Here is a 12798-nt window from a genome sequence, read left to right on the forward strand (position 1 = left end):
TAAGTTTACTCACTGTACTAGGACTAGATATACTCCTATTTTCGATCTTCGGGTGTAGTCTTTTACCCGTATCAGGTAGCTAACCACCTATCCACAATACATGACACAAAAAATTCAATAATTTGTGTCAAATCAATATATATTATTTCAGGCTCTTATCCATGCATATGCACTAGATAGGGTGTGAAATGTTTGGACAATCGCTTAATCACGTGTCCGACCTAACTCGCCTATACACGGTGTAAATTTCTAAAATTTCCAATTCAACTCCAATTCCATCAATTTCAATTTCAATTATCCAAGTATATCCACAATACCTCAATGACTGTGAATGTGGTCCAATTTATTAGTTCGGATCACAAATTACGCTTTTACCCTTAGTGGGTAAAAATTTTAATTTTTTACACCAAAAATTCCCATTTAATTTCCAACTTCATAATTCATCATTTTTCCATCTAATTCTCTTAAAATAAAGTCAACCTCATCCTTGCGCACCATTGGCTAGATTCGGCCTAAAGAAATTCATGGAGAAAATGAATATTTTTCTTGTTGTTTTACTCATAAACATGCTAAACTAACACTAAACACTAACATAGTTCAAAATCAAATTAATCTAACAACTTTCTCTCTCTAAACCCATATGATCAGATTTGAATCCATCATCAAAACACGTAATTTAACCATGGAAAATAAGGAGAAATGCATGGAAATGATAAATCTTAAGCTAAGCTTGAAAAATCATACCTTTAAACACTTGATTCCTTGAAAAATCACACTTTTTCTTTGAATTTTGTCACTCTAGGGTTTGTTCTTATTTCTCTCTCTCTCTCCTGCTGGTTTTGGCTGACCCTCCCAATGAAGAATTCTGGAATTTTCAAGTCTTTTAATAGGCTTAATAAAATATTATTCTTTTATTTACCTTTTGAATATGTTATTATTTTATTTTTTTCTAGCCATCTTTTTGACTTTCTTTTTCTACCACTCAATCCTCTTCACTTATCATGTCTTCCATGAAATTTCTAGACTTTTTCAAAGTTTTGGTGGAGTAAATTTTTAAAAATTACACTTTTACCCCTGTAAAGTGAAAAATTACACTTTTGCCCCAAAAACTGAAAAATTGCCCATAGACATATTTTTCATCTCTTATACTCATACCATTCTCCAATTTGTAAAATGTGATCTAAATTCTCTAAAAATCTCAAATTTTGTCCGCGGGTGGAAAAATTACGATTTTGCCTCTAGATAGTGAAAATTTTGATTTGACTCCGAATTGATCTTCGAACTCCGAATTGCCATTTTGAGTCATCCATGAACTGTGAAACTCTTAATTTCACCTTAAAATTCCTATTTGAACTAGTTCGAGGCTTAATCGACTCAATAGTACCATTATGGGCAATATCGTCTTTTAACAATTTCTCGAACTTCTTAAATATACAAACATTCTATCGAGCATGTGAATGACATTATAATTATTTTACAAAGCAGGGTTTGACAAGGCAAGTTCACTCATCCATCCCTAATTCATTCACGGAGAAACACTCTCACTTCATTTAGGGGGAATGAAAATGGTAGAGGAGAATCAACTTCTTCATTTGTCTTCTTTTTAAAGTCCCTTATCTAGGATGTAGATTAAGTCGAGGGCCTTTTCTTTCTCTACCACCTCTTGAATTGCATTAATTATAAAGGTACTTCTTTTCTCAAAATGGCTAGCTCTCGAAATCACATTATTAGTGTTTCGTGCAGCTTCAACCAAAGTAGTGAAAATAGAAAAATATAAGTTTTCCAAGAGCAACTTATACTCATCAAACATGTATTGAATGCAAACTTTCACCAATTCTTTCTTGTCGTGAGACTCCTATATATCCAACATCCTTTCTTTGAAAAGTTGAATATATTCTAGGAGATCTTCCTTAAACTTTTGATGTTTTTTCCTAAGTCAACAAGAGTAACCTTATCTTGAGTATAAAAGAACTTATCTCCAAATATCTTACACATTTGACTCCAAGATTCCACGTAATTATGGGTAAGATTTACATACAATGTATAAGCCTCTTCCATAAGAAACTTGAAGAACTTTTTCAACTTCAAATCATCATCCAATGTCACTACTCCGAGTGTTTCTACAAACTTCAAAACAAGCTTTCATGCATACTCGATCTTACTAAATTGCTTGAACTTGGGACTACCATAGTCTTTAAGATATATAGCTTAGGAGCTACATGCACTTACTGGGTAAGGAAACTTAAGATCAAATTTGAAAAGCTCAAGCTATTATTCTTCTTATCTAGTAACCTTTAGAGCTCTTTCTTTATAAAAAAGCTTTGAATAATGGTTGGCGAGATTTCTATAGTAAAAGTGTAAATAAGTAAAAAGATGCTGTGAAGGTGATAAAAAGGAAGATTAGAGCAATCCTTGAAGTACTGAGCGTTATGGCAAGTGAAAGAGAATGGATGAATAGTAGAGTAATGGTTGTGAATAGGTAGAGAATAGGCAAGTGATAGAGTAACAATATTGTCAAAATTGTAGAGTAAGACTGAGAATAAGGTGGAAAAGGACTAAGTGGAAGAGAATTAGAGAGAGAAACTCACTAAGAGTAAAAATGTGCTTGCACTAGCCGCGAGATTTTTCTTTTGCTTTTAAAATGAATTGTGAAAGGTTTATATATAAAACCAGAAGAAATAGTTACTTAATAACGGACTTTAGTGCACATAATGAGTAACATTATTAAAACAACATTAATGTACATAATGGGTAATAGTTACTAAAATCCATTATGTGGATATTAAAATAGTAGGTTTATTATACATAATGAGTAATGGTTGTAAACCCATTTTGTGATTGTTGAAGTGGTGGGTTTTATGGCTATCTATAGTGTAATCAAACTTATTCTTGAGTAAAAGAAGAAAAAGCTATGAGAGAACAAGATAATGCATATTTTGTAAATACTTCAAAACACCACTAGTATCTTCACCTTTCATTGTTTTTATTCTCTAATAACATAAGTAATTATTGTAGACCTCAGGAATAAAACCAAAATTTTTATGTCCACCAACTTTTCTTGCCAAAAACCTAACACTCTCTTTTGATGCTATTGCAAAACATCAGCAATGCAGTTCACCACCTTAAGCGTGATTAATTATCTTTTGAGATCTTAGAAACAAATGCTTAGAAGGAAAGGTTAATGCATATGTATGGCTTTGCAATAAAATTTGTAACATTTAATTTACTTTTATAATGTGAAACTTTTAATACAACTAAGCACCTTTCTGAATGGTGACTTTTAACATCATTATCTTTTTTATCCTTTCTTCAAGATCCTTGACAAGAATAACAAAAAACCCTATCTACCAATACTTATCCCTTTATCCTTCAATTTTTTGAATACTAAATCCTACTTCTTTAGCATACTTGTCGTAAAAATCATAAATATTTTATTTCGTTTCAAATCCATTCCAACTTTTGAAATCCTTTTTTTTTTCTACATATTTGATTGAACAAAAATCATTATATTAGTATAAAAGAGAATTATGTTTGAGCACTTATCTTGCTTTGGATTTTGCTCATCCATTGGTTTAATTAATGGGGAAATATCATCTTACGTAAATTTCACTATTCGACATATTAATTTTTATTTATTACATTTGTAATTTCTTTATCCATAACCTAAAAAATAAATAAATTTAGTTATCTTGTAAATTATCAGAACCCCATTTTATACTGTCATTTCATATGCTTAAAGATTGATAACTAAACACAATCAATGAAAAAAATGTAAAATTTGAATAAAACAATATATATATATATATATATATATATATATATATATATATATGAGAGAGAGAGAGAGAGAGAGAGAGAGAGAGATTGAGATTGTAATAATTCTCTTGGCATTTTGACTAGAAAAACATTATAGTAGTAAGTTTTTAACATGTGTGGGTATACAAATACAACACAAATTTAAAGACAAATTGTCTCTTTTCTTGGAATTTCACATGAAAAAACGCGGACACACTCTCACCAACCACACTTAGTTCCCTTTTCGCTTAGAAATTTCAGCTCTAAGACCATCCCCAGTCAAAATTTTCTTTTTAGGAATCCCATTTATCTTGGACAATATATATAACTGAAGAAAAGCAAAGAATAAAAAGTTACTAGATTAAAAAAAAAAAAAAAGAAAGCTGCAAGAGATTGAAAGCAAAGTTGGCAATAAAAGAAGGTTAAATGGGAAAAGCAATAAAAGAAGGTTAAATGGGAAAAGCAACAAAAGTAAATTGAAGCGATCTGAAAATTTGAAGTTGGAGGGATCAAAATGAAATAACTTTATTAGTTCTTTATTATCTTTATGGTAGCACTTCTTTCATCTAAATAAGCAGCATTATATGGCACAATAATATTAAAAGGACACCAAATAAGACACAACGTGAGGGTAGGAAATTTTTATTCGCTGTTCGAAAGAGTTTGCTATAGTGCCCTAGATGCCGAATAATAATTTTTATGCCCAAGGCGATGCCAAATGCAAGCCTTGTAGCCAATCCCTAAAGTTCTGGTCATGACCAACTCAAAAGTCATGGAAATAATTGGTATCAAAATAAAAGAAAAGAAAAGAAAAGAAAAGAAAAGAAAAGAAAAGAAAAGAAAAGGAAAGAGAAGCCTCTTTAGGCAAAGACTGAAGTCGTTGCTTCTTGTCTTGGTACATAACGAAAGAGCTTGGAAATCGAAAGGGAGACCAACATATTAATCATGAGGCATTAATTTTGTTCTCATAAATACAACACCAAACTTTTTCATCTCCAACAAAAAAAGAAAAAAAAAAAAGACAATTTTTTTGCCTCTAAATAATATATATAAGGAAGTTGTATGCCTATTTTTTTATTGTAAAGAAGGTAAGCACAAACATGACAAGCGCAATTATTTGAGCAGCCATAGCCCATGGCTTAGAAAAATAGTTTTGCACGTACGCGGCCCGCCATTTAGGCCACCATCGTTGGCAATGATGGTTCAGCTTCTTGCATAGCCGAGGATAAAAGAATTCCTTGACAAAAGCGTCTTTGTACAGCCCATTGAAGAACAGGGTGGCATCATCTGGGCTCAACCAATTATCAACAACTTCCTTCTTGCCTAGAAATTCAATGTCATCAGTGGTGTCAATTAGGTCATCCAGTAGCTTTGCATACGAAGTAATTACAGGGCGGCAATTTGGTAAACATTGCTCATAGCTGATGAGGTTCCGAAAGATAGTTTCTGTCGTTTCTTGAACAAGCAACGCCGGCATTTCAAGAGCACCATGTCTAAATCTTACATCCAGTATGCTATTTGATGCAACTTTAATGAACTTTACTCCAGCTTCATTGAGTCTAGAGGCAGAAGGAATAGGTTGCCATTCCTTATTTTGATGTGTGGACCCTCGCGATTGTTTAAATGGCAGAACTACAGATAACCTTAACAGATCAAGAATGTGCTTGAGATCTTCGCTGCCAAAAAGTTTTGCATCTGGCGGAGATCCATTAGATGAGAAGATGCTACCAAAGAATTTGAGGGTGAGTTCTATGAGCTTGCACTTGGCAGCTATAGCAGCATCAGCAGATGTATCCATATTTCTGTTGGTCCCTTCAATGAACCAAAATAGAAGCTCAAGCACCAGCCAAGGGACTTGGTTTTCTAGCAAAATCAAGTCATGATAGAGATATTGGAGCATATAAGACGTGGTGAATATAGGATCTTTATGTTTACTCACCATTCCAGCGTACTTGAGTAGGAGCTCAATAATGAAACAACCATCAAGCACCAAAATGTTCACAAATTCTTCTGGGCATAAATCAATAGGTGATGCATAACACTTACGAGCCTCTCCCTCGACTTGTCGAATTTCCTCTTGTAGTTTCCCAAGCAGGTTCGGATCTTTCAAACGTAAGATAAGGCCTTCTAGATAATTCACCTTGATTACTTGTGTGGCTTGCAGGTGTCTTTCGCGGCAGTGCCAGGGCCCGATGGAAAAGCCAGTCGGGCTATAAGCCTTTTCGTTGTTCCTGTAGAGTATACCAGGAATTCTGAAGATGGACAACTGATCATTATACATGACGAAATTATGGGAAACCATATTTCTGAAAGTTGATAATTGTGGAACATCTATTGCAACATGTTCTCCATCGCCCGCCATGAGTTTGACCTGTATGCTTTTGAACAACACAAAACACAACAGAATTGTATCGTTATGAATACTAAGTGACATGGATGTTGATCAATGAAAGACTAGGTGTAAATATGAAAGGAACACTAATCAAAGAGAGCAGGAAAAAAAAAAAAACCCTGATTGATGCATGACTTCAAATTTTCATTTTTTTTAAAAAAAATGACTTTAGATTATAATATAAACATACTGGTTTAGACTTAGCAAGCTGCAATTTATGCAGAACAAATTACAGTTTCGTCAGACTAGAAAAGATTACTCTTAGAAATGGGAAACTTACGGTAATTGAGACTTTGAAGCAGAGGATTCTGGGGGAGTTTTCTCAGCCAACATTTTGGTTTTTCATAATGCAATACCACTTGAATAGAAAATTTTAATATAACACTCATGTTTTATAAATTTGATGCTCAACATACCTTGCATTCTAGCACCTACTTCTTAAGAATGCAAGTTATGTATATTCTTTTTGGATGGCTTTAATTCCACACCAAGTTATGTAAAGTTATCCATTCGGAAAAGAGACAGGGGTACTTCGCTGCAAAGGCTGCAAAACTTTTACCTGTTCTGAATCCTCACTGTATTTGTGTTTTACCCTGTAATATTTTGTGTTGCTTATCACTGATGCCATTTCCAACTTAAAATAATAAAGAAGAGTCGAAACTCTTTTTAACAACTAAGAGTCTAAAATTAATAAACTGTTAGATTTTTATAATAATATTTTTTATGAATATGAAGCTATAACAATGAAGTTCAAGGCAATACAGAAGAGAGAAAAAAATATTTTGGGGAAGAAGACTATTATATCATAAAAGCAAAAAAAAAGGGCTTTTACAAGAAGAAAACATTGCCATATAATGCAATGGCCTTGTCTTGGAGAAAATGAAAAACGAAATATGGACACCACTCACAGTCTCCAAAGCAAAACAAATCAAAGATTTTTTTTACATTTGGAATTTTTCAGTCCCTATTCAGTAACAAATTGTCAAAAAGAACAGGAAAAATGACAAGAACAAAAGAAAGCAGCGCAAGTCACAGAAGTTGCACATCAAGATTGTAACAAACCATGACTCTAACAAGCTACACGCTATGACTATTGGAAGCTACATGCCAAACCTGCAAGATATAACACGCCAGAGATGCAAGATGTTACACGTCATGGCTCTAGATGTTACACTTCACAGCTACCAGATGTTACACGCCATGGTTACCAGATGTTACGTGCTTTGGCTGCAGCAAGCTTCCATCTTCAACACAACTCTTGGAAGCTTGAATTGAAGACTCCCAGTTTAGCTCTCACATTTTTAAACTTGTATTTATCAAGTCCTTTGGTGAAAATGTCTGCTAGCTGCTCACCTGTACTGCAATGAATAACAGATATCTCAACATTTTTAACTGCGTCCCTGATAGTATGATATTTAATTCTGATGTGTTTAGTCCTCTCGTGATCTACTGGAATTTTCGCCATAGAAATGGTAGACTTGTTGTCAATCCAAAATGCAATAAGTTCATCACAATTAAACTTTAAATCTTGAAGAATCTTTCTCAGCCAAATTGCTTGGTTTGCAGCTGAAGCAGCCGCAACATATTCTGCTTCTGTAGATGATTGAGCTACAATGTCCTACTTCTTAGAGTTCCAAGCGAAAATAGTACTTCTAAAAGAAAAACAATACCCACTGGTACTTTTGGAGTCCTCCAAACCTCTGCCCAAATCACTATCAAAGAAGCCTTGAAGTTCCTGTGTTTCAGCTTTACTAAACTTCAGTCCATAGCTCAAGGTCCCTTTAAGATACTTAAGCACTCTCTTAGCAGTAACTAAATGAATTTCAGAGGGATTGTGCATAAATTTGGAAAGTATGCTAGTAGCATACATAATGTCAAGCCTTGTGGCAAAGAGATATAGCAAACTCCCTATCAACCTCCTATAAGAGGTTTCATATATCTGTCTCGGCACCTCCATCATCCTGACTTAGCTTGCTACCATAGGCTAGAGGTTTCTCAATAAACACATTATTAGTAATGCTATCCACCACATTAATTGAGAAACACTCATCATGTTCATTGGAAAATTTTAAAGCTCTAAAAATGTTAAATGTTATTTTTTGATCTTCAACCCTTAAGGTAAGCTCACTTATTTTTACAGCAATTAGAGCTTGAGCATTTCTCAAGAATGGTCTCCCACGAATGATCGGTATTTCACGATCTTCTTCCATGTCAAGTATAATAAAATCTATTGGAAAAAAAAAAACTTACCAACTTTCACCAAAACATCTTTCGTAATACCATAAAGATAGATGAAGGATCGATTAGCAAGTTATAAAGCTACAGAAGTAAGCTTAATCTCTTATAAACCCAACTTTTTATAAATGGACAGTGGCATCAAATTTATTCTTACACCAAAATCACATAAAGCTTTAGCAAAACAAAGAGTACCAATAGTGCAAAGAATAGTAAAATTATTTGGATCTTTAAGTTTTAATGGAAGCTTATTCTGAATAATGGCATTACACTCCTTAGTAATTGCAACAATTTCAAACTCACCCAATTTACTCTTCTTAAACAAGATGTCTTTCAAGAATTTAATATATCTTGACATTTGTTCTAAAGCTTTAGCAAAAGGAATATTAATATGTAACTTTTTAAATATAGTAATAAATTTCTAGAATTGTTTGTCAAGTTTTTCTTTCTGAAATCTTTGAGAAAAATGTGGTGGAGGTGTGGGAGTAGTTTTTAATTGTGATTTTTCTTCTTTTGAATTTTTAATAAATTTTTCAACCACAATTTCTTTTTCAGCATCTTTTTCAATTTCCTTCTCATCAAATTAAATTGAAATTTCAAAATTTAAATCCTTACCACTTACCTCTTTACTTATCTTTTTTCCATTGCAGAAAGTGATTACCTTATAATGTTCCTTACCTTCTCTTCTTAGGTTGGGCTTAGTGTTAGTAGATAAGGTACCTTGAGGTCTATTAGTAAGACCACTAACAAGTTGGCCCACTTGTGTCTCAAGATTTCTGATTGATGCTGCTTGACTTTGAATGATGGCATTAGTCTTTGCCATGAAGGTATCATTGTTTGTCATGAAAGCATCAATCTTTGTCATGAATTGCATGACCATCTCTTCCATTGAAGGCTTTTTCTCTAGCATAAGAGCTCTAAGTGGAAATCTAGAAGGCAAGTGTAGCTTAGATGTTGATGAAGATCCTTGGTTATTGCTATATGAGAAATTTAGATGATTCCTTTAACTAAGATTATAAGTGTCGAAATAGGGATTGTTGTTTTGCTGCCTATTTCTAACAAATTGACAAGATTCAGAATAGATGAGGCAACTGTCATTAGAATGTCCTTCTCCACAAAGTTCACAAGTCACAAAGGGGCTCTGAACATCATTAACACTTAATTTATCAATTTTCTTTGTGAAAGAAGCCAATTATGTAGATAAAGCGTTAATTGCATCTAATTTATGAATTTCAGCAACTTTTCTTGCACCTAATTTTTTAGATGGCCACTGGTGTTGGAAGCCATCTTTTCAAGTAAATCATAAGCCTCATCAATGGATTTATTCATAAGTACACCTCTAACTGTGACATCAATGATGGTTAAAATAAGTCATAGCAAATCATTATAAAAAGTCTGAATTTATAGCCATTTATGTAACCCATGGTGAGAACATCTTCTTAACAAATCCTTGTACCTTTCCCAAGCCTCATATAGTGATTCAAAATCCAATTGCATAAAAGAGGTGATGTCATTACGCAGCTTTATAGTTTTAGCAAGTGGAAAGAAATTTGCTAAGAATTTTTGTGCCAAATCATCCCAAGTACTAATGGAATCAGCAAGTGAATTTAACTAGCTCTTTGCTATATCTCTCAGTGCGAAAGAGAAAGGCTCAATCTTATGGCATCATCAGTAACACCATTGGCCTTGAATGTGTCATGAATTTTCAGAAAATTCATGATATGAGCATTAGGATCATATTAGGTAAACCCCTAAATTGAATAAAAGTCTTGATTATCTAAATGGTTGCTAGCTTAATTTCAAAGTTTTTGGCTTCAATGGTAGGTATTTGGATCGTAGAGTGGAGACCTTATGCCAATGGGACAACATACTCCCTCAAAGATTTGGTTTCTTCCCCTTGTTGATCAGCCATTGCTTTATTTTGAGCAAAAATTTGTTAATTGTTCCTTTGAAGTCTTTGAAAAGTCTTCTCGATTTTTGGATCAAAAGGAACAATTTTAAAATTTCAGGCTCTTTGAATACAACTACCAAAATTAACTGAAAATTAAAGAAAAGAAAAGTTTGAATTAAGATTAAGAATGCTTGGTATTAATATTAACAAGAAAAAATTAAGAGTCAAATCCTTGACAACGTCGCCAACAACTTGTTGTTGCTTTCCCACGCAAGTGCACGTATGGCAAACAAGTAATATAGTGATGAAGTAAAGTATTGTTCCCACAGAGAATTGTTTTAATTGTTATTGCTAAGTACTAAAATTAACACACTTTAATTTTATCCGAACAACTAAATTTAAATTATTAAAAAGTAAAACTTAAATCTATCAAACTAAAACTAAAACTAATATAAATTTAATCAGTAAATTTGTTTTAAAAACTTAATTAACTACCAGACCTAATATTATAATATCCCTCAATACTTCATCTGAATATTGTCTCTCTTTCTCTCTTAATTTAGTTTAATAGATTAAGTTGCTAACTTAGAATCCTAATTTATTTATAAGTCTCTATCGAGTTTCTCATAAAAATATCTCTCTCAATTAACTTACTATATGTCTATGCAAATTAAATTGAAAAAAGATTCATTAAGTTCAGGTTTTAATCTTGGCTACCTATGCCTCATAGGTGTAAATCTACCCTATATGCAAATCCAACCTCCTAATTAACTAAGTGCATTCGATCATACACTATTCTATTCAAGGTTTGCCTAAATCTCCTTCGTTAAGGTTTAACTTAGGTTTCCAATTCGATCTAATAGGTGATCAAGAAATTAGAAGCATTAAAAATAGAATAGAATAGCAACTTAAAACCATCACACATAAGCAAAAAAGAGATAAATGATTCAGACAATATAATGAGTTCAATTATAATCTTAGATAATTAAATTAGTTCCCCATAATGTCACACATCATCATCAAGTAAAGTTTAAACATTGAAACTAAACCAAAATAATAAAAGATTACAAAAAGATAAAAGAAACTTTAAGAGTTGAGATTTTGATCTCCTAATCTTCTTGAATCCTCAAATTCTTCTAAGCTCTAATGAGACTTTTCTTTAATGATTTCATGGTCAAATCTCGTCTCTAAATCTTGTGTTTCATGACTCCAAAAGTCTTCCAAAAGATTGCATACATAGGGTGCGAGTTTGTGTTAAGAAAGAAGTCCGATCTAGCAAGGCTTTCTTCCCTATACTAGGTAAGTCGTGTCCTACCTTCACCAAGGCAGCGACCTCGACCGTTTAAGTGGCAAAAAATGTGATTTTTAATTCAGGGTGCCACAACTTACCTCCTCCAAGGCCGCGGCCTCTCTTGGACTGCTATAATGCTTCAAATTCAATAAGGTTTTTGACCACCTTCCAAGCTGAATTGGGAAAAGTAGTAAACATGAAAGTTGTATATTTTTCTCTTAGCTTTCCAATGGTTTAAGAATCACTTTATTTTAAGTTCTATAGAGAGAGTGAAAATTGAAATACCAAGACATATGCAGTGAAAGTCTATATCTCATGAGCACTTAACTTGACAACTTTTCACCTTTTTAATTGCACACCTACAAAATCCGTAAACTAATCAATAATAACATATCTTAGACACATTAAGACCAATTTAAGCACAAATTTAACTAAGATTAGATTGACTCACCTTATTAATTAACTTAAAATAATTAAAAAAACCTTACTAATTCCTAAGTATTACTATAAGAACTTAATCAAATTATTATAAAAATTAAGTCCAAATAACTCTATATCATAAAGTTATTAAGAAGCTAGTTGATATTTCATAATACTTATTTACTTTTGCTTTCATTGTACACTATGTGTGTGTGTGTGTGTGTGTTTGGGAATGTTTAACGCTATTCTCGGTTTCCTAAGATCCTTGTCGTGTTAATAGAGCAATTTCCTTTCCTTTTTTTCAGAGTTTTTATTTTCCAAAGGATAGAATAATTTCCATTCTTATCAGAAAGTGGCTTCTTCCACTCGCTAAAAAGGGAACCCCATGTTTCCAATATTTTCAAAAATGTTCGTTAGCGTAGTCAAAAGAGCCTTGGTGCCCTAAGCATCACATTCTTTCACCATCCATGATACGGAAGAATCCTGTTCATTGAATTTCTATCACAAATCAATTTTACGTACTCAATTTAGACCTTAGTTATACTCAATTTGAAAGAAATTACAAAAAAATAATTATCATTAGCTTCAAACCCTCTGATAGAATTAATAATCTTGTTTGAAAACGAAGAGGAAATGCATATATAGATAATCATCAAAAGAAAAATTCCACAGAATATTATTTTTTTTCGCAAAGTAAGTCCATTACAATATTATCATTAAAGAATAACTTTCTTTTTTTTTTCCTTAATGGAGTTAATTCGTGAGGTTTTTAAA

General features: G+C 32.7%; 1 protein-coding gene and 1 non-coding gene across 2 annotated transcripts; one reads left to right on the forward strand and one right to left on the reverse strand.

Moving 5' to 3' along the window:
* Positions 1–4861: 4861 nt before the first annotated feature.
* Positions 4862–6261, reverse strand: LOC108662094 (UPF0481 protein At3g47200-like). The gene has a single exon (XM_088806649.1). The coding sequence runs from the start codon at positions 6227–6229 to the stop codon at positions 4862–4864; it is 1368 nt and encodes a 455-aa protein (XP_088662775.1). The 5' UTR covers positions 6230–6261.
* Positions 6262–9839: 3578 nt separating this feature from the next.
* LOC148762848 (small nucleolar RNA R71) lies at positions 9840–9946 on the forward strand. Its single transcript, XR_016026800.1, has one exon. It is a non-coding gene; the product is annotated as a small nucleolar RNA R71 (small nucleolar RNA).
* Positions 9947–12798: the final 2852 nt, after the last annotated feature.

This window comes from Theobroma cacao, chromosome 5 (assembly GCF_053813885.1).
Source record: "Theobroma cacao isolate CCN51 chromosome 5, ASM5381388v1, whole genome shotgun sequence".
Taxonomy (NCBI): Eukaryota; Viridiplantae; Streptophyta; class Magnoliopsida; order Malvales; family Malvaceae; genus Theobroma; species Theobroma cacao.

What these genes read in the sequence shown, in the direction of transcription:
- LOC108662094 (XM_088806649.1), bottom strand. Translation starts at nt 6,229, where the DNA reads ATGTCACTTAGTATTCATAACGATACAATTCTGTTGTGTTTTGTGTTG.